A 26,148-nucleotide genomic window follows, 5' to 3' on the forward strand; every position below is an offset into this window, starting at 1 on the left:
TAGCACTGATAGTGGTGGTAGATCATCTTGACGATATCTACGAGGCAACCCTATACCCGTTCTGAAATACGGCCGGTAAACCGATAAACAAACCCACTCGTGTCCTTTGTTGTTCAAGACATTCTTTATTGTTGTGCTGAGACAAGTTACGAACGATCTACCAATGTTTATCAAAGCTTAGGGCGATACGTAAATACACAAAAAAAAAGTGGCGGGAAGGGAGTCAAGTAACAGTGCATGATGTACAAATGACCGAGGAAGAGTAACGATTCTGCTTGCACGCCCTTGTAAGTGCATACTGGGTTTCGAGCCAAAAGTCTTGAAGGCCGGCTATAAGTTGGGGCCGTTCAGTGAATTGACGGTACCCAGATAAAGAAGGCGGTACAGTCTACTCAGCTATCACTAGCAAATAAAAGTAAAAGCAGCCCTACGCTGGGACCCTGCACAAATATATATCTCACCATATATGTCGTGGACGCAAGGCTGAATCGGTGGGCTAGAGTTTGCTGTCGCAACAAAGGTTGTTCACTTTGTACAAGTAAAAGGCAACTACCTTTGGGCAAGCAGCTGTTCAGCGATGCCCTTGTTGGCCTACCCGTATAGGAGTAAGAGCCTATCGTAGAAGCTGACAATGCCAACAAACAAGACGGGAGCTGTTCACTTGACATAACGAACTCGCGAGTGTAAGGTGGGACTCACAATGTCGTCGACAACGGAGGATGGTCGCGGCGATGAAAAGCAACGTAGGCGAACTAAGCGATAGGAGGAAAATATTTCGAAATATTACGTAACTATTAAAAAAATGGCTGCTCTATTCGAATGCACTTCTTGAATCAGCGATGATGCATTACGTTAGCAGGGATGTACCATTAAAGCAAGCGATTAACTAAACTGATTGCCATAATATAATAATACGGTCCCATATAGCGGTTATTCTATATTGGGGGTCTCACTATATTTATCACAAAATGGGCTTGGGGCAGAATGGCCGTGTACAGATCAGGACCCCTATTGAAAATGGTACTGCAGTCACCGTGTTCCATGCAAGTCGGCGTTCCATTGAACGCTCCAAGTGGTTTTCAAGTAGCTTAATCCAGGAGATAACAAATTTTTCGTAACATGACAGGACAATCGCACATGGTCAAACGAACAGTCGCTTTCTGTTTATTTCGTCCGAATTCTTCTTCCGTATCAGCGCACAGACAGAACCCTGTCGGTGTCGCGGCTTTAGCTGTCCGGCGAGCATTACTCATCTTTCCATTATCACATCTCAAATTGTTATACCTCGACACTAAATGTATTTATTCATCACAAGTATCATACCACAATCTCATTGCCGTTAACCTCGAGCGAGGAACATTTTAGTGAAACGGGGTCAGATGCTTTTTTGTTTTGAAGAACTAACCAACAGAAGCATTTCTTTTCGTTTCCACTTTCCTGCCGTGCTCGTTTACCCTACCATCGTCTGCTACTCGATGAGCAACAGCAACCCGACCACCGCACTCCTCACAGACGAGTTCGGTCTGTTGTGTAGTCCAAGTATTGATGGGGTAGTTTTTCCTATAATCTTTTCGTTCCCACACAATTAATGACGATCAACCAACTCCTCATAAGCTGGCTAAGCCAGTTGCCCAGTCTACTCATTTCAACCGTTCTTGGCTAACAACCATCCACCTAGTAGCCTTTGCTGCACTTTATTCTTTTGCCACTCTATTCCCTTATTAACCGCTACCCTTACGTATATCAACTGCTACACCGCTGACTTCAGCGGGACTCTTTCGCTGACTTCTTCAACTCAGTTTCTTCGCTCTTATCCTGCTTTTCGTGACGTCGTCACCATAAATTTTCTCCATGCTACCGCTTCGCGCATGTTTCTATAAGCACTGTCCCAGTACTACTACCAAATGTATGACTTAGCTCCTTCTCACTATTTCGGTATAGCCTGTGGGGTATATTGCTGGAAGCACATGGCAAGTTGATTGCTAGAAGCGGCTGGCGGTCACTATTGTCGTCGTATTGCCATCAAATGACAGAGTCTATAACTACAACGCTGCCGGCGTCTACACAAAAGGACAGGTAAGAAAAAGCGATTTTTATTAATAAAAATTGATTGCCACGCTAGAATTGGCACGAAAGTACCGCTTTAATTCTGAGAGTTTCTCTATGCAGCTGGCATATAACGTTTGTATATAGCCATGTAAAGAATATGAATAGTTGTCTCAGAATATGGAGCATTTACTTATAACAAAAAAAAAAAGAAAAGGGACGAGAGTGAGTTCATTTTTTTGTCGCAAAATAATAATGATAATAATGTATTTTAATCGTATTATTAGTTTACAAACAACTCGAGAAATTGATTCTTATTTTTCTTACTTTATAATTCATCGTAATTTCTAATGGACTGGGGGAAACTCAAGCCATAAAAAGATAATCATATGTTTTTCACCATTCATCATTCCTTTAGGGCTTTTGAAATTATGTACAAATTGTAGGCGACGATCTCGCTCAGTTGATCTCACATCCGACAACGAAGCGGCCGGTCATCCGAACTATGAACCTTTCGTGCAATCTAAAAAGGTGCTATCCACGGCCTTTACAATCCTTCAAAGCTCAGAAATGGGCGCTAGCGGATCTGAACTTCTTTTTATCTGCGCCTTTCCTGCAGTTTCCGCTGCTTCATTACTCCTCCGTTACGCCAAGTCACGTGGTTGGATTTGTGCCAAACATGTCGGATACACTATTAGAACTCTGTCGGCTCCAGTACGTCTCGGAAAAATCTCTATTTCGCTGTTGCGCTATCTCTCGCCGTCTCTACCCATCGCTTCTCTGTTCGATCCCTCACGATTACCAGCACTGTCATTCTGCTCTCAATTCCTCCAATAGTCGTCGTGCAGTGGACGAATTCTGTGTCGTTTTTCTCGATGTCTCACAATGACTAACAGCTCTGCCAAGCTTAGGCGCCATGGACGTTCTCTAGCCATTGCTATTCTATATCATGCTGTATGTCACTTTTTTACTCAGTTACGTCGTGTCGATCACCCCAATATTTCAGTATCGCGGGCAAGTGTGTCGTTCGTTTGAATCACAGTCGCATATCTCCATTAGTATATCGAGGTCATGAGGAGGTCACGCACAAATAAATCAGGATAAGCTAATAAATAAATAGCTAATGGCTAAAGTCGGGAGTTCTTTCAGTGTGTCCTTGGCGTAACCGACTTAGTAAAGAAAGCCCAGAGAATCAGCGGGTTTGAGGTTTTTTTTAGGGAAAATAAAGTCTGCGATTGGCTTATGTGTTTGGACGCTCAACACCGTTTAATCGTAATTTGGCAGTTTCGGCCAATTGAGTTTTGATAGACAAAATGGCAGGCAGCGATTAGCGCTTGAGCCATCACCCGTCACAGCATACGAGGGCGTATTCCATCGCTTCTCGTAGTTTAGTGGTTGTCTATGGCTGCCCTCTCGTTTCCCAGGTCCGCCCTCTGGATACTGAAAAGAAATGGAGCAGCGGGAAGGCCAAAACAAGCAGAAGCAGCCTCCGCGCTGTCGGACTGCGATTGCGCGACCTTGAAAGCGAGCACATGAAGGTTCCTTCTCGAGTGACAAACAGCCCCGGAGTGCTTTATCAACCAAGTCTCGTTTGCATACTGCTGCCTGCCTGTTTCATCGTTTCATGCCTTGATTCGTTCTTACAGTATTTTAACGCAACGCAGCGAATTCCCTCAACCTTAACTGACATAGCTAAGGCCAGCTGGTGCTATCCGTGCTGGCCGCCTGCTTCTACAACCGCAGCTATCACCAACCTCCTTTTATAAGCACAGTGGTGCTTATAAAGGGAGGTTGATCGGGCTAAACAACCGAGATGAACGACTGAAGGGGGAAAATTCCGTGAAACAGAATGTAAGTCCCCAATAGAACGAATGGTCAAAACGACACTCGCATCAACGGCGGCGCCAAGAGCAAAGCCTCCACCGTGAAGGTATACACCCTACTTAAATTTCTGTGACTCGCTAAATCTCTCCCTGTCTTTCTCGCTTTATCTGCAGCCCTGCCTACTCTTCGCCCTCTGCTCACCGCATACGCAATGCTCATATAGTGATCGTGTTTCCTGCTGCGGTCGAGCTTCACGACGACGAAATTCCGTCCCATCAGTGCCGCAGCGTTTCGTCGGCATTCGTCCATAGGTCAAAATCTGTATAGCATGACAGGCACTGCAAGAGCCGCCCTGGCCTGCTAACCTGGTCCACTTTATTGAGGCCTTTCCATCTGCTGCTGTTTAAGAAGGCGACATTCAGCAAGAAATTAGTTAACCCATTTACCAATCAGCGAACCAGCAGAAAAACAACCGACTCATTGTGAGCAGACTCGCCGGAGCAGCAAGAGCATACCGCGATAGCGTTAGTAGCAAAGACAACGACAACAACATCTGCTTTCTTCAGCCCCTCTCAAGAGCGAAGGGTTGCAGTGAGGACTTGAGGCAATAGCAACTATAGATATATTCTATAACTACTTGGCTATTAGTGGCTTCGTTTCCCTGACTGCTGGCTTGGGCGGAGCAGTCCAGGGACAGTTGCACGTGCGTACAAGCAGAAACGCGACAACGTAGATCAGTGACGATGTCAGGCTGAAGCTAAGCTGGCACTCTAGACCAAGTCGAAGCAAGGCAGAAAAAGCCCAACCGAAAAGGACTGCGGGAGTTGCAGAGCTGTCGCAGACGAGAGATCCTTAGAGCTGTACGACGACCAGGGTTGAACTGGCCCATTGCTTATATCGTTCATTCGTGCGGTGGTGGTAGGCCTCCCTGGCGTGACGACTTTGCTTGTTGTTTCTGTTGTTGTTGTTGCTGGACGATATATACGGGCATGGGCTTCCCGCAAGATTCAAGTTGCAAGCAAGTATGCTGAGACACCGCAGAGAAAAATAGCCCAACTCTAGCGGCTAGGTCATTTTCCCTCCGACCGAAAGAACCCACCTACTTCGTTCTAACTAACGGACCATATGAGCTTATTATCGCATTCATCGTAATTGGGTTTTGGTGATGAGCCCAAGCCTAGGCCGCCATTGCCGCATGATGTACAAATATACAGTCTAGTAGACTATGGCTATACCGACCGAAACAGCTACTTCTAACCTCGGTTTTTTGTATGGCGTACAACACAGTAATAGTGACAACAAAACATAAAGAACTTGTCCCTTTCAAGCTTTACGACAGAAAGAAAGTATATTGCATGCAGACTTATTGAGGTATCAAGTATTCCGTGCATAATGTGCACTAGTATATTTACTTTTGTGTGGATCGAATGTGAACAAGCCACCGGGCACTAGTGGTTGCTAAATTGACTATAAAAATTTGCACATTCGCACAGAAACATAACGCATATGTTATTCAAGAACTTTATTATTACATTATTAAATATAAAATATATAATCTAGATGAAAAGCTCATATTAAAAAGGTACTCTGACGATGTGTGTTATCCACGTGATAGTTACTTCAATAATTAAGCAAACGTAATCTACAACAATTCTCGAAAAAAAGACTAAATTGTCTATGTTATCCTACGTAATAAATTGAAAATGAGGTAAAATCCATTTTTATTGAGTCAAATAGAATGTAATACTCACATGAAATACATGGGTCATAGTCATTATATCTAGTGAATACTGCCCATACATCCACTAACTAGCAACCTACACTTCAGGGCCTTCGTCAGAATTAGCTGGTGACTATACTCCTCTATTAACGAATCAAACAACAGGCATCATTACATGTAGTCGCTTCCACTTCAGCAGCTACCTCGACCCCTAAACCTGTTTGCTTAGACCGAATGCGGTTGCCTCATTGAAAGCTAACTTCAATCGCTGTTGCTCGGCAAACCTTTTACGTCATCCATGCCAATCCCACTGCTGCTAAGGATGCGGTTCGCCCGCCTCGACGACGTTAGCCTTTGGTAGCTGCCAACACTCTGTCGAATTTTCGCAGCAACGTGGATCCAGCAAACGGAAAAGGGGTAAACGCCGAAGGCTCTAGGTACGGCTCGACTAAGGCTAAACGGGCAGACGCTGCAAGCTCTACCGGCGATGGAGTCTGCGCATACTCAGACTTCTCGGCCAGTCGTTGTCTATGCGAATACTCTGAGAAGTCACGTCCATTCGAGAAGAACTTTCCGTTGCTGTCACAACATCCTTCACCAGACGCTGCCATCCTTTTAATGAGCAACCTCCTACCATAACCATGCTGCCTCTTACCCAATTTAGATCCGTTTCTTCCAAGACAAGAATTGTTTCTAACTAAGGTCGGTGACCTCTGCAAAACCTCTTAAATCTTTCACGTTATACCCACCTCGTGAACGAATGTTTCTGGAAAGGGCACTATTGACAACGATAAAACCCAACTTTTTCGTCACCATAAGAAGAGTTCATCGCACTTAAATGCGCTTGCAACAGCTCTCTGGCTCGAAAATGTCACAGCAGCAATGTATTTATCTACGAGTACATTGTCGCACAGCTTGTCATTAACGCACAAGTACCTGCTGCAGTCATTCCGAGACGACATCGTTGCATCGACGCCATTCGTGAGACTGCACCCAGTAGATCAGCGAGATAATATAGTTGTATTTGAATCGTTTCCTGCGCGCATTATTGTTAGTATGCGACCCTATACAAAATATAATTGTATACAGAACAGAGAATGGATGTGCTGGCCAACGTCATGGAACACAGTGGCTCCTTCGTCCTGACATACTTTCTCGCTCTGTCATCTTTCTCTTATAGACGTTATCTCTTGTCGCAGCTAGGAAAACGCAGAGTTCAAGCAGCGGTCCAAGCAGCTATAATAGTATGGGACAGTATGCGAATAACAGATCCGAGGAAGTACAGAGATGAGTCTGCGCAATCGACTGACTTGGCTGACTGGCATCGATTCGTAGCGGCCACAGTCTGAAAACGGCTGTCGCGCTGGGGAATGACGCAAGCTCTGTTTTACCCGCTTAGGGCTGCTGGCTAACATAAGCGACCATTTCTAGCTGTTTTTCTCATTCCTCAAAGAAAAATTCATTGTTCAATGTCCGCATCAAGAGACATACCATGCATGCATGTATATATGTATATGTATAGCGTAACAACATCTGCAAGTAATTTATGCCAGGAAAATCGGTTCCCGTCGGTGTTGAAATTGGATTCGACAGCTCGCTTTGTGGCTAGATCTAAACTGTACAAAATCTAAAGTAGTAGTTTCGAATTAAAATAACGGGGAAAATGACTTGCCACAAGACGATAGAGTAAACTGTGATTAGTTCTACACTTCTATCTATTCTTTTTCTTATCTATTACATAACTATGTTAGATATATATTGTTATTACAGCTCCTAAAGCCTTTTTTGAGGGTCGTCGAGTCACGGCGAAGATTGCTAAAGTTTCGCGTTATGGCAGGGTGACAAAGACTGAAGAAACATGTTAACCATTTGTCTACCTGAACGTGCTTGACTTACCGGTTACATATACCTGTATTAAATTATTTGGAAGAGAATCAATGCTACAAGCGAAAAACTGCCGCGTGCAGTGGTCGTCAATACCGTAAGTAGTTACTATTGTGAAATGTTGATATTAGAGTCTAAATTTCGATTTGAAGACTAAAATATCTTCCGCATATCTTTGTATTAAATATAAGTATGTAAATATAGCATATATTATATATACCAACAAGCTGACAAAATAACAACACATGCAACTCTAAGTGTTCTTAGTCAAAGGGTTAGATAAACAGGTGGCTCAAACATAGGAAGAAGAAAAGCTCCATATTAACATGTTCCTCGGTTAGGGTTAAGTGCACCGATCAGAACGTAACCAGATCGTAGGCATATTTGAACCACTTTGTTACACCACTGCTGATGGATACGTAGTAATCTCGCTATACATTTTAATGACCGTAAAACCGCGTTGCCTATTTGATCTATCACATCAATATCATCGTAAAAAAGCTTAGTAAAAAATAAAATTTCAAAATTTGGAATACCCGCTTCTGCCCGCAATAGTTTTGTCCTTTAGATGGAAGCTCTAAGAATCGATTCCGTAGTCACACTGAGAACGCTTTATGAAAAAATACCGATACAGTTTATCTTCGGTTCCTGCTCATAAGCAGGTTAAGAGATACTCTTGACAGTGAAAAAGATTGAGACCTACCAGAAAGAAAAAGACCTACCAGACGCGCCTACCGCCTCCCGCACTTCCCGAATTTTTCTAGGGTAGTCTCGCCCCACGCAAAAGAAGGACGGAGAAGCATTAGACACGAATTCAATATTATCAAGTTTTTCCTAATTAAGTGTTTATATACTTGATTCACGAAAGATACTTTAAGAAGATATAGTTCATCTCGTCCTAATATTAGTATCGCTGACACTACTGATGGCATAATAACGTTGTGTTTATTACATGGATGAAATAGAATAATGGTTGCTTTACGAAATATTACATTTTTGTTAAAACAACAGTAGTTTATAACCACTATATATTACGGACTCTCTAACTGAGTCATGTTAACGAGAGGAATGGGTGAACAGCAGCAACAACCGCCGGGATTCAGCTGTGATGGAGATTTTCAGTTTTGAAAATAACTGCAATTCGAACCCCATACCTATTGGCAGAGAATGCACGCTGAACCTGTGCTCGTGAAAGATGGATCGGTATAATGATCGAAGTCGAAGTAACTGAACGGCCTTGCATTAGTCTTCGGTTCAACGGTCTTCAGTTCAATGAAAGTTGTAATCACAGGGAAAGAACTGCTGACCATTCTGTACTTTCCATATAGGCATCCTTTACATGTTAATTAGTTAGAAGTTTATTAGCCCGATCTACATGAGCTATATTGAATTTCTGCAATATTAAAATTATAAGATAAGCTGCAATATCAAAACTATGTATTCTTTTGTCCAGTTTCTATCAAGTACATGTATGTACGACATGCCTAACGATGTATTTTGCGCATACTGCTTAGAGGGATCATCTCTAGGGGACGACTAAACGTTTGTGCTAAAATACAAGCGCAGTCCATACCGAAACAGATTAAAGGAATCATTTGAATCCTACATAAAACGACATTAACCTGATCCGATTATGAGTGCGACTGAGACTTCCGGCCAGCTAGAGGCTATTTGACTGGCAAAGTGGTAAGAACTTTAAGTGTAGTTCGTATGACTCCGGATACTTGAGCGTGTTTGAAAAGAAAAGTAAGCATTTGAGATAATCATTTCACAACATTTATAAAGAAGGTCGAAGCTCAAGGATTGAGAATAGAATGCTTTCAAATATACTGTGGAGCGTTGAGAGCCTAAAATCATAACAAAATCTGATCTATTAGCTAAATTGCAACGTAGTTTCTAACAGAGGTCTTATATAGAACTACGACGAGGCCAAACCATACCCTGATTACGTTCAGAAAACATCCGAAACCTTTTGATATTGTGCAGTAATTGAAGCTTGGTAGGAACGCAACTGTTCGTCATCGTGTCATTTAAAAGCCACGCACACAAGGAACTGGCACGAATGTATATATAAAAATGTATCATTACCACAAGAACGTTCATGCTTGTTATAATCGCATTACTAATTATAGTTGCAGGGTGCACTGGACAGTTACATCGTGATATATTATCAGAGTTAGCCTTGTCGGGGGGGGGGGAGGCTTCGAGTCTATTTTGACCCACATTTCGGTGACGGTCACGGTTCGATCCAACCATTGGGTCTTATCTATGGCGATTGTTACATGTTTATTAACGTAACAAGCGATACCTTCATTGCACCACAGCAAGATAGATAAAGATACCAACGTTAGCATATACTTCTAATATGTGTAATATTATCTGTCCGAACCGCCTGAACGTGGCTACGTTTGAACGAGCTTTCACGGTAAGTGGCCAACTCGTTGGCTTTCAGATGCAAATAGTCAAAGCAACATAAAAATATTAAAACGTTTTGTTTTGCTAAAAGACAACAGATAAATCGCTCATTCTTACACCCCTCGCGTACACGTACGCAGTACGAATTGTTACAGTTTAATTTCCTAGCACATGACGTATACAGTATTGCGGGTCTGTCTTGACAAAATGGCTGAACGTAAAGTTCATGAATGTTGGCGTATTGGATAGATATTAAGCTTCTTATGCCCATACTGTGCGTAAAACTGAAAGGAGTGCAACCGGTTTGCGTGGCAAGATTAATCAAAATCGCACGCCCCAGCCGCGTGGATTTAACGTATTTCTCTGATAAAGACGGATAGGGAAGAATGCTACTTGATTTTCAATTCTTGTGTAGCTGTAAGGTATATTTACATATGGTTATTTTTCGCGGTCAGATTATTTTTTTTCGATGACGGAATCAATGAAATTTGTTATCTGCGATTAGAGTCCTAAATTATAACGGCGCGGAAATTATGTTTTTGAATGGGCCATACATATGGTTCTCAGCAAGTTTAATAAATTGATTCACACTACAGGATGAATACTTTGTGGCACAATGACTGGTTTTAAACGCATTTCATGAAAATGTAGTTTAATTTAATTAACGGAGTTAAATCTGATATTTTGTACTAGTTGAATTTTCTGTAACGAGGATTCAAAGTTTATGTCCGAATTCGACATCAATTTTGTAATAAAATAATAAATTGACTTTTCAAACCTCTCCTTATTACACTATATGCGCAGCTAAATTACAACGTTGCGTCAAATAGAGTGCCACAATTAATAATTGTAAATAATAAAACATAGTAAAATAAAATATGAAGTAAACGGTGACGGTGTTTAAAATACCTGTTGGTGATTTGTCCTAGGTGTTTATTTATTGAATTGTTTAAATATCTACTTGAAGCCATTTCACAGAACAATCCCATCACAATAACGGCCTCGTGATCCACGGATAAACCTATATCTCAAAATAAATAAAAGCAACATGAGGTGACTATCGTACTGGAAAGTTGTAGGTTTAGGATATTTAAAGGCCTTGAAGAATTCAACTTCAGCCATTTTTACTGTTTTTTGTAAGTCATAAGTTTCCGAGATCAACGATAATACACCATATGTATAGTTTCAGCTATTATAAATAATAATTTCCAGTGTTATGCCCCTAATTTTTTTTGTATGTCATTTGTTAGGCTCATTTGTGTACGTACTTCATATTGACGAATATATATATATATATATACGAATATATATATATATATATATATTACTCAAATCAAAAGACGTCTGCTAATATCCTTTTTCTTTCTTGAATGTTTTTATTAATTTTCGACATCGTTACATTACACTGTTTTATAGTAGTTGTTCTCTGCCCTAAGATTTGTCTCATCCTTAGGTCATTTAGAAATTTCTATATTGAATAGCTTTCCTGATTTCAAAATTTCCCGCCAGTTCCCCTGTCGTCAACATTTGTTCCTCCTCTTTAGAAATCATTAATTGAAAGCATTAATAACCTGTTTATGGGTACGCATCACGCTGGTTTTTGTCGATTGCATTTCGTTACTTTTCCATTTAGCATATGTTTGTCTTTCTTACACGGTCGAACGCCACAGTGTCAACAGCAAAATAGACTAACTCAGATTCATTGGTCATTCACTTACATTCACTTTTATCTTTTGGTCTGCCCTTATTGGAATCTTTATGCATAATGCTTTAAACAAGCACAATATGCATCGTAAGCTATACTCGCTTGTAGTCGAAGGTCGCATTTTCATTCTTACCATACATACCACGTTTTGAATGATCGTCTTTATAATGATCATTAATATCCATAATCATTCTGTGCTTGATTGATAACTCTTGATTGATAATAATCGCATCACTGTAGCTTTTTTCTCATAGCTTCTTCTCTTCTACAAGTCATCTCAATTTCATCTTCTTCCTACTAATTATCAATATCAGATTCAGCTAGAACTATACTTATCTGTATTAGTAATCAAAACCTTTTCGTTACGATGTGACCGTTTGTCTCTTTAATACACATCTTTTTTGGGTTTTTGAATAGCGTTTGTATAAATTTTCTTAGCCTTCTTGGTGTCTAACTCAGCGCCTTTTTGCATACTGCCGTTAACTATGCAGAACTACTCTTATCTATTCAACGAATTGTTTTATATTCATACTTTCTTGTTTTTAACGATCTTTGCGCGTCATCAATGCGCTTTCATCAGTACCTAATAAACCTCTTATTATGTGACGATTATTCAAATCGATTATATCAATAGTCCACATTATGAATCATTGATTCCAAGCCAATACTGTACACAAATATATATATATATATATAATAGTTTTTAAGTGTTTTCCCTCTCAAATCTTCTTACACCTTCTTTGTCATATTTAGCTATACCCTTATTTTTATTTTTACTCGATAAAATTGTCGAGCTGCAGCGTCGCACCGCGAAGTTAATCCGTTGGCAATCTCACCGACACCCGGAGTACTAACCCCTTTCTACTAATGAAAGCTGTCTTCAGCTATGAATAGTTCTACTAGTTTATTAGTAATGGCAGGGGTGATGATGATAGTTGCCATTGTACTGGTGGTGAAAGAGGTCGACAAACAGGTAGTCGCATTTTGGCGTGGACGAAAACCTATTCGTGCCCGTCATGACATAATGCCTGCTTGTTTACGATCGACGCTTTTGACTGGCTAAGCGGGCCATGCACATCCTAGCTGTCATCAATTGCCCCCAGACCGCCCGCTGCTCGGTCGGAGCTCGTGAACTGGCCCCGTGAAATAAGCAGTTGTTGCTAAGAGTATCGTCGCCCATGTCTCGGCTCGCCGCACCATCGGTTTACCTCTTGGCGAATGCGTTTTTTTAGGTGCCATTAGGTCACTCGCACACTCATTCCAGAGGACCGTTGAGCGAATGGCGGCTGATTACTTAGTCCAATTGTCGCCTGACTGTCTGACGCCCTACGGGCCAACAAAGATGCGGTACGTAAACGCGCAAGCGGTTTTAGGTTGTTTTTGTCTCTACAGATAACAGTTTATGCTAGTAGTCCGGGGTGGAGCTGGTCATAATACCATGATGGCCTGTTATACCAACTCAACTGCTGTACGTTCGCTCCTAATCAGTCCGACTCTCTTCGGGATTGGAGTATGTGCGGTAAAATATGTATCAGCGACAATTCTGCGCCGTGTCAACGACACTACGTCGATAGTACCCTATCGTTGTAACGAGAGTGGTCCGCTTCCTCTCACAAACCAAAAACAAATCGATGGCAGCAGGTGCTAGCACAATACGCAGCACAAAAAACAAAAGAAAATATACACACGCTCTCTGACAGTCCCTTTTGCTTTCGCATGCAGAAGCCACATAAACATAACTCCCAGTATACGAAGCGCGTGCATGCAGAGGCGCTCAGGTAGACAGACGAATAGAAAAACAAACATTTAGACATACAAAACGATACAGATGATAGTGAGAAAAAGCTATAGTAGAATTTATTATCTGTAGGAGTATTAGACAATCGCCTAATTGTTACCTTTGGAAAAACACCAGCCATCACCTATGTCTTGTCGCGCTGTCTCCATGTGCTGTTGGACGTGGTCATAAAAGTTTGCCTCGTCAGCTACGCCAGCTTGAGCAGGACAGAAATGGCAATTGGGCGTTTAAGGTGTGCTAAAAGGTATATTAAACAGTAAAAGGACGCCGTAAACAACTTTTTTTTTTTCAATTTGGCTGTTGTTGTTTTTATTTGTTCATTTGTCGTCGTGGCTTGTTATAGCTTTTGATCATTTTTTAGCGTTCACTCTGCAGATTAATGGACAGGCGTTTTGTATCTCTTTTTTTTTATCTAATTCTGGGTTTCTGGCCCATTGCTGCTGCGTACCATGGTGGTTAAGTGATACGAACCCAGTACTACTACTACTATTACTACTACTACTACCACCACGCATTTATAGAAAAAGTGGCGCTTTTTGTACATTTTCAGCAGCAGAATTTGCAGCAGCTTGATCCAGAGAACAGGTCATCGTGTCCACGAAACAACCAGTTTTTCCGGTTGGTGTTAGCTGGCCAATGACGATCGCATTGCCGTTGAGTTATATAAGAAACAAGAAACACTATTTTTTTGGGATATAGATTTACTGAGTCGCGAGTCACATGGGGTTGCCGCACGGCGGCGAAGGGTAACGAGGTGTGCAAAATCATGAATATTGTAAGCTGACGTTTGTGTTATTACTATGTCGCTGAAGGTTGCTTGCATTATGATTTAGTTGGTATTGTTTTATTAATTTTTCTTCGATTTACAGCAGCTACTATTAGCTTTGGATGCTTCGCTACCATAAATGATGTTGTTTCATCATTGTTCTAGACGTTGTATTCGCCCTGGCTGTTGCTAGCACACCATTAATTTTTTTCCCTACTGTCTTCATATCAGCACCACCATCAGGTTCCATTTTCATCAAGCATGGCAGGCGTCCATTTGCTGGGTAACAGCTAGCACGCCACCTTCTTGCACTTGAAACGCAATCCAAATCGTATCTCCAAATGGACCGTCGTCGTCGTATAATCGCCACTGACTTTGATATCGGCCCGGCTCGGCCGGTGAGAGCAATCGTATTGAGAGATCAATTTCTTCGTTGGGGGCGACCGACTGATCTAACCGTACGGCATCATCGCCTTTAAGAAAATCACCCGACACATACTTGAACACGGAGCCTCGAGGCCACGCTTGAGGCCCACTGTTCCGAACGCGTAGTGTCTTGACGAACGCCGTGTCGGGGGTGACAGCTTCACCATTGCCGATCGTGCGATCCTCGACAAGAGACATGGCCCGAGCTGGTTGTATGGCCCATTGGCTAACGGCAGCCGCCAATGCCTCCTCACTATTGGCCCGGTTTACAGGGCCAGTGAATGAGTCAAAATATGCCTGCGCTGAACCGGTTCCGCTGCTACTAGAAGAACTGTTCCTGTTGCTTATTTGCTCCCAGCCAGCACATGAGTCGGTTTTTACCACGTTATTACTGCTACTACTACAGCTGCTACTGTACTCAGTGTTTGCGTTGCTGGAGTTCGTACTGGTTGCCGCTATGGCGTTGCCTCCGCTGGGATTTTTCCCGCTGAAATTCTGGCTAAACTCAAAGTACGACCAGACGGCAGCTTCAAGGTTCCAGTTATTCATATCAAGGAAGAAGGCACTTTCTGTTTGTGACAGCCCCTCAGCCAGCTGCTGCATCCGCTGAATGAGGACATCTCGATCCGTCGTTCCCATTCGAGAAAACTCTTGAAGAAGTCCACCCCAGTCGGGGTCCATTTGCTGTGGCTGCTGTTGTTCCTCGCTGCCCGTCGTCGTTGTCGTATCGTCAACTTCCATCGTAAACTGAGAATGCCGTTACAAACAGAAAAGATGACGAAGGCTACCCCAAGGCGGGGACTACGACACCACGATAACCGCTACAAGCACCTCACAATCCAGTCAGCTTCCACCGGAAAGCCAACCACCCACAGTTGTGCAGTTACTGTCGACTACTTACAGCGTGATCCCCACATAACACACACACACACCCGCGCGCACCCACAGAAACACAAAGACGCCTCCCGGGGATCGCTCACACAGTGACAACCCAACGACAGCGGCCGACTTAACGACGACGAAACGTACCGCTATGAAATCAAATTGCAGTTGGGAAACAAATCGAGCAATATAAATTTAGGGAGTAACCCCAGCACCGATTATGTAGATCCTGCAAAATGACTAATATCACACGTTGTGCTAACAGGAAGAACTCGCAACGCATGCGCCAAACTCAATACGAACATGGATTAGAAGCTGGCAAACGATCATCCGCTTTTGTGACACACGCACACGTACACATAGGCCGGTTGGCGATTTGTGTCGACGAAAAATAAGAGAAGTCCGCAGAAAACCGTACAATCGAAACAGTTAACTAATATAGCCAGGCCACTAGTTGCCACGAATGCCAAGAGCCACCCTAGTTCGGCACACAGTGCTTCGACTGGTGCCTGGCTACCAGCTCGTGTAAACCAGCGCTGGTTGTATATTGCCTTCAGTTGTAATGCCTCCTTTGCCGCAGCAGGACAATTCGTTTAACCACGATCTGAGCCAATGATGCGGTAGTTTCAGTCACTTTGTAAGGATGCTTAGGGTACTCCGAGGCGAATTAGGAGCAACCAACCTGATACCTCGTTAGACAAACTACCGTCCTCGTAGCACAACGCTCACTAATTCATATCACAAACTACATCAGTTGTTAACGACAGTAGCTAAATGCCATCAGCTGATCACTTTTTTCTGCGACATTTTGTAGCTAGGGCTGAGATCGCTCCGTCAGTTAACCGTAATGCTCGGAACAGCATCAGGACGCCACGGGTTTGAATGTTATGGCGGGCAGGCAGGCAGGCGAACAGTCAGGCAGACGCAACGGCCAGCAGGCGCCACAGCCTAGTCCCGGCTGAGTAACCAGCATCGGCAGCACATATCGGTGCAGCTATAAAGCTGAGCGCTCTCATCTTTCATTGAAGGGACGTACTGATGGATATCAAACCGACATTTCGATATCTACTGGTGGCTCGATGCGCGCGCTTCTTTACAGACGTTTCTCACTAATATAGACAGCAATGATTGATACAGCAGGCTTTGCTTTGGCTCATATTGCGAATTGCATGAAGAGTAAGAAAGAGAGGGTTCTATTGGCATCCTATGACTAGCCAGCGAGCCAGCTGCCAGATTTTTAAGTAGGATCGTAATAGCAGCAGCAGAAATCGCGCCGTATGGCGTGTACATCAGTGGGGAGCCATTGTTCTGAACAGAGCTAAAAAAGGATGAGTTCAAATCGAGCAGATTTTGTCATATCGTGTAAAATTGCGGCTCACAGGGCGCAGTGGATTTGTCGGAAGGCAGTGTACAGACGTGTGGGGCCTTTTACCGAGTAAGGCAGCAAGTGTCTCATGGGCTGCCAGAGAAATAAAATAGCGTTTGGCGAGGCGGGAAAGTGGTTGACGATTGGAGTGCTGGTGGTGCCAGTCGAATAAGTAGTATGCTCTAAGTCGGCAGGGTGTCGAACTGCACTGACTATAACCTAAGTACCTTAACGAGCTCAGTAGTTCGCTAGGGGACACTGCAGCTCGGTCATGGTCCCTCACTATGCAGCAGCTTGCCTCCGTGATATCTGTATGCCTTGTGTGTGTGGCTTTTATGTTGTGGTTTTGATGCGTGCACGTAGAGGCTGCTTTAGAACGGTACCAATGTGTAGGATCGGATCGGACCAGTTCGGTTAGCCCAAAGACCGACCAATGGAGCGAGAGGGATGTACTACAGGACGCATGCGCCAGGATTCCCAGGGGCCCGCACGAGACTGTCCCGTCTCTTCACCCTGCCCTTGCACCCCCTTTCACCCGCCCCCCCAACCCGCGCAACTTTATCCTAAACCCGCTGCCGGCCAGAAACGAGCTGTTGGAGATCCGTGTGTTTTCCACCAGCGCTTTTGCGTAGCTTCTCTTTATCCATCTGACATTAGGTTCATAGTGGGCGTCATAATTTTGCTTGCTACTAGGGTTGCATGGTAAAGTGTTCATGAGAAGGGCCTCGCACAACGGCATCTGATGGGCTCCGTGAAGTAGTGACATGGAAAGAGGGGAGCGAAGCTAGCGAAGCACTCTGCATGGTGCTTCACTATGCAAAGCGTAACTGTCGGTAACAGCAAGCCGGGGGAAGAGGTTAGTGAGGGGTTCAGGATTGACAGCACAACTCAATGGTGATAAAGTATATAAAGCTCGGCGGCTGATCTGTTTCCGTTGTTGAAGCGTCAAAAAACCTTGTGCAGTGTTTTTCTCCTCTGACTCATTCTATGCTCGCGTGGTATAGTTACATTTGTGGCACGGGATTAAGCCACTGACGAGGTCCGTGCACTGAGAGAGCCGAAAAACCGACCGACACTTACCTGCACTGTACTCTATGCCCACTAAGAGTGGCGTGGCCTAATTGGAATCCTGCATATACTATGCCACTATACTTCCATGTCTTCCGTTTACTCACTGGAATAGCCTTGACTTAAACCTCAAACTACGCTCACTTTAACTCATCGATCTCCACAGACGTATCTGTTCACGACTTTTCACTGCGTTCACAAGTCGAGTTAGCGACTTTCGAGTGTGCTCAACTAACAACCGGCCGTAGGCTGAAGCTAGATGTAACTTGACGTAGCTACCAGACACTTTCCTCTTAGATGGCGCCCATTGGATCTTAGCAACTTCCCAAAGGAGCTATGCTATTGACCGGCCTGACAGCTTGAGAGAAAGCCGAACTCAGGTTTAAATCCCTCAGTGCTAGAAGTAACAGTACCTATAAGAAAAGTGGCTGCCAAAAGACTCCTACTTTGAGAGGGATGTAGCAACCGCATTTTTGAACAGGGGGTGGGCCTCGCTCTGCGCCGCGATTTTATCTTACGTTCACCGGCAGAATAAAGTATAGAAAAAGGATTATGGGCTTTTCGGTCTGTTCACGCTTCGAAAACCACACAGCGTCGACAGTGTTGCCAATTGTGGTTTTCGTTGTTTCTGCTGCGCGTCTCTGGCAACCATCGATGTTTGCATATTTTCGAAACGAGCGGAACACATCCAGAGAGTCATGAATTGCGGGAATACGGGACCGCGCAAAAATAATATCATATAGATAAACTAGGCGCAACGTCTGAGTAGGTCTATAGGACAGCTGTATGCCCATTGTTACATTTCGAGCTTTCATTAAGGCCATGAGAATCATGCATTTGTCTAAGACATATATATTTTTAAGAACGCGATCAATAGCTTCTTGTTTGATGCAGTAAATCCCGTTTGAATGAATTTTATGGGATAAAATTCATTCAAACGGAGAGTTTATGGTGGTTTATGATTATTTTCCCATACTATATTTACAGTTAGAAAGCAGAATTTACAAAGTTTTGTACGTTTTATCATATTGCAAGTTGATCACCCTTGTATACACAGACAATGTGCAGACGATCTAACCACAAGCAATTCCTTATACAATTTAATAGTTCATCTCTACCCAACCGTCAAACATTTCCAAGTTCGTATTCGAATTTATTCCAGTTACTAATGTAACTCTTGTTTACAATAGTAATGATATGCATAACTATTAAGCGCTAATATTGATCATAAAATTAGTCACCAGTTAAATATATAAGTGTTTCATAAAATAATAGTAATCTATCAATTCTGGTTTACAGCATTAGAATAAGTAGTATCTATGGCTAAATGCTAGCTTCTTCCGCTCTTGGGGAACAGATGCGTTGAGACAAAATCTGTCTACAATCTGTTTCGAGGAGTTTCCGATTCTTTTGAAATATCAATTTGTTTGCATAGCTAAAACTCGATACGAAAAAGGTTTTTCAAGTAAGTTATTCCTGCCAGACTTTCAAGTAGCGTATGATTGCTAGTAGACGGGAACATATGAAATCTGAGCAACGTAATTTTTTGGGGCGCACATCAGCGTTTCCTTCGACACAATGAAGCAGAACTTGTAGTCTTTGTCTGAAGTCAGTTGTGCTCTCCTTCAACAGAACTAACCCGAACTCGTGTCATTTAGGGTTAGGGTGAGCAGTTACATAGAATGTTGCTGGCCGATTGTTTATAGGCATCGCCGCATTAATCTGAGGCTTTGAGAAGGTCGAGCAACGTCAGTCAAAGCAAACGTAAAACCGTAAACGAGCACCGGATGATGCAGGATCGCGCTTTCGGTTAGACATAACTTTGCCCGTATGCCTGTGTCATAGCTGCACGAAGTCCGAATTAACGTGGTCCAAGCTATTTTCGGATCGAGCCTGTTTTCGTTTAGTCGCTTCCCGGTGTTGTGTGTCTGCTTTCCGATTTTGAGAGAGAAGTGCCAATTTGGTTTGTTTTGCTAGGGAAGCGAGTGCGCTGTCTCTAGGAGCTATTTAGTATAAAACTACGAATAGATCAAGGCCAACTGCTCTGACTAAATTAAACCGATATTAAGTTCGCATTTTTTCGAGCTAAAAGCAGTAATAGCGCTTCGACGACGCGAGAAAGAATATCAAGTTTGCGCGTAATTTTTTTTTTCTAATAACCGGCAAAAAACGAGGTCACTAAGTATAACGTCATCAATTTAACATGTTTCACACGAAAATAAAAAAGATATTTTGTTTGCGAGTCGGCTGTCACAACTTTTATTTTACCTTCATGTTAGTCGTCCAGTATTTTGAAACTTATCGAGCGCAACACGCACTTTCTGTAGCGCACTAGTTCAATCCCTCGAGTATTATTTTGCCTTGTCTTCCTGACCTCTCGGCAGCAACCCGAAACTCCAAAGGCAGCTTGTAGCTTCGAGGACAACTCGTAAAGTCAATATGCGCCCAATCTTCCCAAGACCCACCTTCTCTTGTACCCTAAGCGTATGTCGATTGCCAGAACCTACACAGCTTGGTTAGTAGAACCTAAAAGGAGAACGCTATTGGAAAAATATTGGACATATTTTTCCTTCTATTAATTCCTTCATCGCCGTGATTGACTGTCTAGGTGAATGGCTAGCATCGTATTCGTTTTTTTACCGATATCAGTTTGCGCTGTAGGAAAGCAAAGAGAAACCTAAAAAAAGATAGGGAAAAATAGATAGGTTCCCAGCTTCCAATCGGGAACGGGTATTGCCGTGACTACTCAAATCATTTATCCTCCCAACTAAAGTTACTAGTTCCGACTCCGACCGTTTCCACAGCGCTACGACCATCTGTCTCCGCTGATGCTGACGGCAGCGACTGCGCAAATGTACGAGATGCGCACGGCAATATGAAGTAATTTACATGTTATTACTACCCCCACCTGGGTGATTCAACTACTCACAGGACCTCTGGAAGCCCTAGCGTCAGCTCTCAACCCCAACACGCCCCAATCGATTGGCGTCATTTACTGGTTACGTTTACCTCTCCCCCCCCCCTCATACGCAGTTGCCCCGACGAGGCACATTTCGCCTGTTTAGCGTTGACTTGAGATATCGCGGAACATTTATCATTCACTGTTTATACGTCTTCCCAGCAGCGTCGGCTGAGCTAATGTGATATTCGATGCAGACCAGTCACCTTTCGTCGATTGACAGGTTGCCGCACCGGTAAGTGTAGCAGCTGCAACAACAGTACTAAAACTTTAAGACGACGAGTGTTTGAGACCATACGTGGCACTTTTGTACAACTGAGGCCATTTCGAGGCTGTGACAAAGGCTAGCACTCTTTTCACCACTATTCTCAGTAGGCATGTTTCAATCAGCTAACGAAGCGTTTTGTGAGTTTTACTCTGACCTTTTCGAGTGGCCGAACCGACAAAACGTTCAACCGACATACGCGTCCGGGAGTATTTTGCACGACCGGTGTACATCGTCATATAGCTAGTACCGTACATACCGAAAAGTCAATGGGGGATTATAGCTGGCAAGCCGTTTACCCCTCGCGCGACAGTAGCGTAATCACAACGATAATCTACTGGCTCCACAGATACCTAAGGCAAAGACCATTACATATGGCTTTTTCGAGCACGTGTCTAAAGCAATCAGATGTGATCGTTTTTTTAGGGAAAGGGGCAAAAGTGTGTTAATTGTCAATATAAGTGAAGTAATTGAGCACTGAATAATTGGACGACGTATTGTCAATAATTCTAGCACTTGCTTTTAACGTTTTGCTTGGCCGACGGTACATCTCATATCAGCATAACTGGTACAATATCATCGCGGTCTGGGCCTTCGCAGAGATGTCGGCTGGTGGCATAAAATGTAAGAGATATGTGGTGTCAAACTTGAAGGCTAAAAATATGCTATATAAATTAGATATCGGCATATTTGTATTGATGCAAGATGCAAGTGTCTTAATCAAAATAATTATAGTACATCCATAGTTCTAGTCTTCCGTATGTAACATATGTAAAGGCCGCTCACTTTATGTAAGCGTCGTGGTGCAGCTAACAACTCAAAGGTTAACCGATAGATATGTAGTTCTACTTGTTAAAATTTCCTACAATAATGTAGCCCACAGACTTTTAGTTGAACTATAGAAGCGTGGAGCGCATAGGAGTGATCGACATTTTAAAAAATTTAGGTAGCCTGGTAGGTGCATCTTATTATCAGCTAAAAGGATTCAAAGCAGTCTCATAAAGAAAACGAACGTGTCACCTGTTCACAGAGCTTTCTGCCTCTGAAAACTGGGCAAAAGAAGGTAATAAATGCCCCGATTCACGGAGCAATGTGTCTAGCTAGGAGGCAAAGTGGAAGCTAGATGCACATTAGACAAAATAGATATTAAAATTATGTGCGTTGGAGTAAGTAATTGCTTCTTGCAATGAAACTGTGCAGTACTTACATAGGCTTTTGCAGTAATTTATTCATAACTTCAAAAGATTTGATTGACTAGCGTATGCTTATCGTTACAGACACTACTGAGATCGAGCCTTGAGTAGTTATCTTTTGCTTCGTGTACTTCAAATAGTAAATGCCGACGGGATTAATTTTAATCCAAAACATTTATAGACACATGTATTTTGTTTTGATACTATGTATTGTGTAAAGTTAACGTCATCCAACTTCCTTGTCCATTATATAGATCGAATAGATATTTCGCCAGTCTAGCAAACGTCTCTTCTTTGACACACGCTGTTGAGTAATCAGCTAGATGACCTCATCATCAGCGTCTAGAAATGTTCCTTCACAAATTAGGCCGTTGATTAAATGCCCCGACGGATGTCTCACGTGCCTGTATAGAGTCCGCATAGGCCGAACCGTTTTTGTACTGATGTTACGCGAAACATTCATAGTCGAAAACTGGTAAACCTTTTGTCCGTCCGCACAGGATTACTAGTGCTGTTCTGTTTTGCTGGAGTGCCGCAATACACGAACCTCTGTGGTGAAGCAATTGCCGTCACATGTGCATAGAAGAGAAAATGTTGAAATAGCATAACCCCAAATGCGAGCAGCACCGGGGCTTAGGGTAGTGTCTGGCATGCAGATAGGGGCGACTGAAACATATCTCATTCTATTCTTTGAAAGAATGGTAATACTAGATATTAATCCGTGTGAGTTTTGCATGATGATGATGATATTCCGACATTGCCCTTAACGTGTATGAAACGGGCAGTAATGTTGTGGGCGACAGATATTTAACATTAACGTTTGCTCGAGACTAGCACAGAATTGATGGCAGACACGTCTGTCGAAACGCATCTGTCGCTATTAGAGGTCAATACAACTTTAACTGTCATGTATGGTTACATCGACTCAGTATCGAATTGATAGAAAAAAAAATGTCATTGGCTGTTTTTTTGTTAATGTGTCCAATTTCGTCAGTTTTCCTCTTCTCATTTACTTTGTAATGCATCGTAAAAAACGTGTCATAATATACACAATTATTTGCTAAAAAAACCGCAGCACTATTAACAATGATGTTATTAGTGTGTGAATAGAAATGCCGAGGACTGCTTCTCGGGAACGTGCACTCCGCGTGTAATCTTGTCAGTCGAGCTGTCTATTTCGTATCGGTAAATCGATGTATAAATAAGTACAAACATTATACGCATAGAATTTATTAAAAAATAAACACCTTTTTCTTGGTTTTTTCATAGATGTTTCTACTCTGCGTGACTGTTGAGATTGACAAGGCTAAACATTAGAATAAATGATGCAGCTACTGCTAGTAACAGGCATTACTCATGTTGAAGCAGAACTTGCAAATTTGTTCTTCAATAAAAACTTGAATTGAAACGGAAGCCACGTACGAAATGTGCCCGCAGGAGTCGCCAAGTTCTGCGCGCACTTCGGACGCCCCTGGGGCATCGTGCATGTCGTGATTATAGCATCATCGAATTCTGTTCGTGCAATGTACGCCATACTATTACTATTAAACTATTACGTATACTAATGTACTGTAATTCAGTCTTTTGCTACGTATGAAACACCTTCCACCCCCCACTGGCGGAGGAGCGTCATCCATTTACATAAACGTTGTCATGTATGTTGCGTACAACGTAAATGTACAGCATATTTATAAATTTAGTGTGGCCGATACAAACAATCGCGATTTCCAGCAAACGCAACATCAGCATTTGACCAACTGATCGAGTTATAAGTAACAGCAGGGGCTCTCCGGCGTCGTATCTTGCCACTGCGCTACAGGGTGCTAAATCTTTGGCGCTAAGAACAAAATAATAATGTTTTTGTTAAGAAGACTATACTGTTATAAGGTTTTAATAGTAAAACGATTACTAGATATTTCGTTTTTACATTTCAAGTCAAGGTATTAGTCATTCCACTTGGCCTAAGCATTATGGAAACCAGAACAGCTTGACAAACCTCATTACGGCTACAGTGGCCTATGTAAATCCACCTAATTGTTGGCAGGCAAATTTAGTCACCTAGTGTAGCGGAAAGGTATTTTATTAGGGTCTTAGTGAAACTTTAGCAAACTTCCACAAGCATGTACAACGGAAAACGGCTTATTAATCGGAAGTCTTACCAACACGATCATTATGCTTAACGACACTCGTAGGAGCAGCAGTATTTGTTTCCACATACGCCATTTAATATCACATTTCCATTGAAGCTGTACACCTATTTTGCGGTGTACTCATTCCAATCCGTCCGTCCTATGGACCACAAATATTCATGAGCAGAGGCCGCATGTAGCGGCGTGCACTGGCATGTTACACGGAGTGCACCCGGTACGCGGAAGCACTTAAACGTGGTCAGCAGGCGCGCGGTATTGACGTTAGTTATTGGCTCCATCCACATTGCGTTGGATGTTTGAGCTGGTCTATGTTGTTGTTGGGTAACGCGATAGCAACATGTCTTTACACAGCTATAGCTGTACGGAACAAATGAATGGGTGGAAATTTAGGAACGGAGGCTGCGGTTGGGATGAACAGGACACATCGCCTGTGGCCCGGGGGTGCCGTACGAAAGTATCCTGCGGAATGGGCTGAAAAGCAAGCATTATAAATCAGGGAGCGAGAAATATGTCATCTCTAGTGGTTTCTGATGATACAATCCCTTACTGAGTGGGATATGGTGACTAAATGGTCTGCACTGCTGAACTCGCTTCAATGAAGTCTACTTGGGAGATGAAGAACAGCAGGAGGACGGGTGAGTTATTGGTCGGCAAGTTCACCAGCCAAGAGTGTATCTCCGATACGTCTTTTATGTTGATGATTATGTCATCTGTAGGGCGGTGCGCTGGCGAGCCAGAGTTGAGCCGTAGAAATTCCCTGCGGCAAAAGGAGGGCACCTAAAAAGGGCCGTTCGGGAAGGGCATTCAGAATGTTAGGGACCAGGCGAAGACCACGAGTCCACAACCAATCATTCATAGAAAGAGCTCAACTGCTATTCAGACGACATTCCTATGCAAATACGTTGCTAATACAGCTCTACTTGGCTTCGGGGTGCGACTTTAATTTTTGTTTCTGACGTAAAGCTTTAATACAAGAGGACAAGAACCAGGATTTGGATTCGGGGGTTGTAGTGTAGGCAGAGGTTACGGTGATGATGCTAATTATCGCAACCGGAACAGAGGTGAAAGGCCGCCATCGCGACGTGTTTAAATGACGGACAAAAAATAGCTGTGGACTATTTGTCGGAATGGAATGAACTTCGTAGAGATTGTCGATAGACGTCGAAGCGAACATTACCAGTGACCCCAACCGGAGTTTGGCCCTGTAGCTATGCGCGATCGGGTATTATCGACAGTTTACTTTCGCTATTACGGTGCAATGCTTTGCAAAAAGAAGTACTTCACGCGCAGTGACGTACTACGTATACTAATAACAGTAATAAAAGTGACTACATGAGCGAAGTTGGTAACGACGGTAAGTGAATTTGTTATAACAATGGATATATATGAGACAGTTACGTTGCAGACTGGGTCAGATCCTATCCGTAGATGTTTATTTCGTTAGGCAAAAACGTTCAAAAAACACTTAACACATGTGTGTACGTATGATTGCACGTGAACAGAGGCTCTGATGTTTTTACGGAAGCCAAAATTTTCTTGCATTTCAGTTGGAGAAAATGCTTGTGCACTTCTAAGTTCCAGTGTATAAAAACATGCCGTTAATCGATTTTTAGGTTGCTTCGTACTACGCTTTTCAAAAGTCATGTCATATAGCGATATGAAATTGCGTTATAGACGATTC

At 42.9% G+C, this 26,148-nt stretch overlaps 2 protein-coding genes across 2 annotated transcripts in view; both read right to left on the reverse strand.

The window, feature by feature from the left end:
* The window catches only part of LOC111268987 (serine/threonine-protein kinase BRSK2), a 95,905-nt gene that overhangs the window by 26,034 nt on the left and 43,723 nt on the right, over nucleotides 1-26,148 (reverse strand). The gene's annotated exons all lie outside the window — the stretch shown is intronic.
* LOC111268989 (protein ILRUN) lies at nucleotides 11,238-16,295 on the reverse strand. The gene has a single exon (XM_022848280.2). It carries the CDS (start codon nucleotides 15,323-15,325, stop codon nucleotides 14,414-14,416), a length of 912 nt encoding a protein of 303 aa, XP_022704015.1. The 5' UTR covers nucleotides 15,326-16,295; the 3' UTR covers nucleotides 11,238-14,413.

This window comes from Varroa jacobsoni, unplaced genomic scaffold, assembly GCF_002532875.2.
Source record: "Varroa jacobsoni isolate VJ856 unplaced genomic scaffold, vjacob_1.0 scaffold_1339, whole genome shotgun sequence".
Lineage (NCBI taxonomy): Eukaryota > Metazoa > Arthropoda > Arachnida > Mesostigmata > Varroidae > Varroa > Varroa jacobsoni.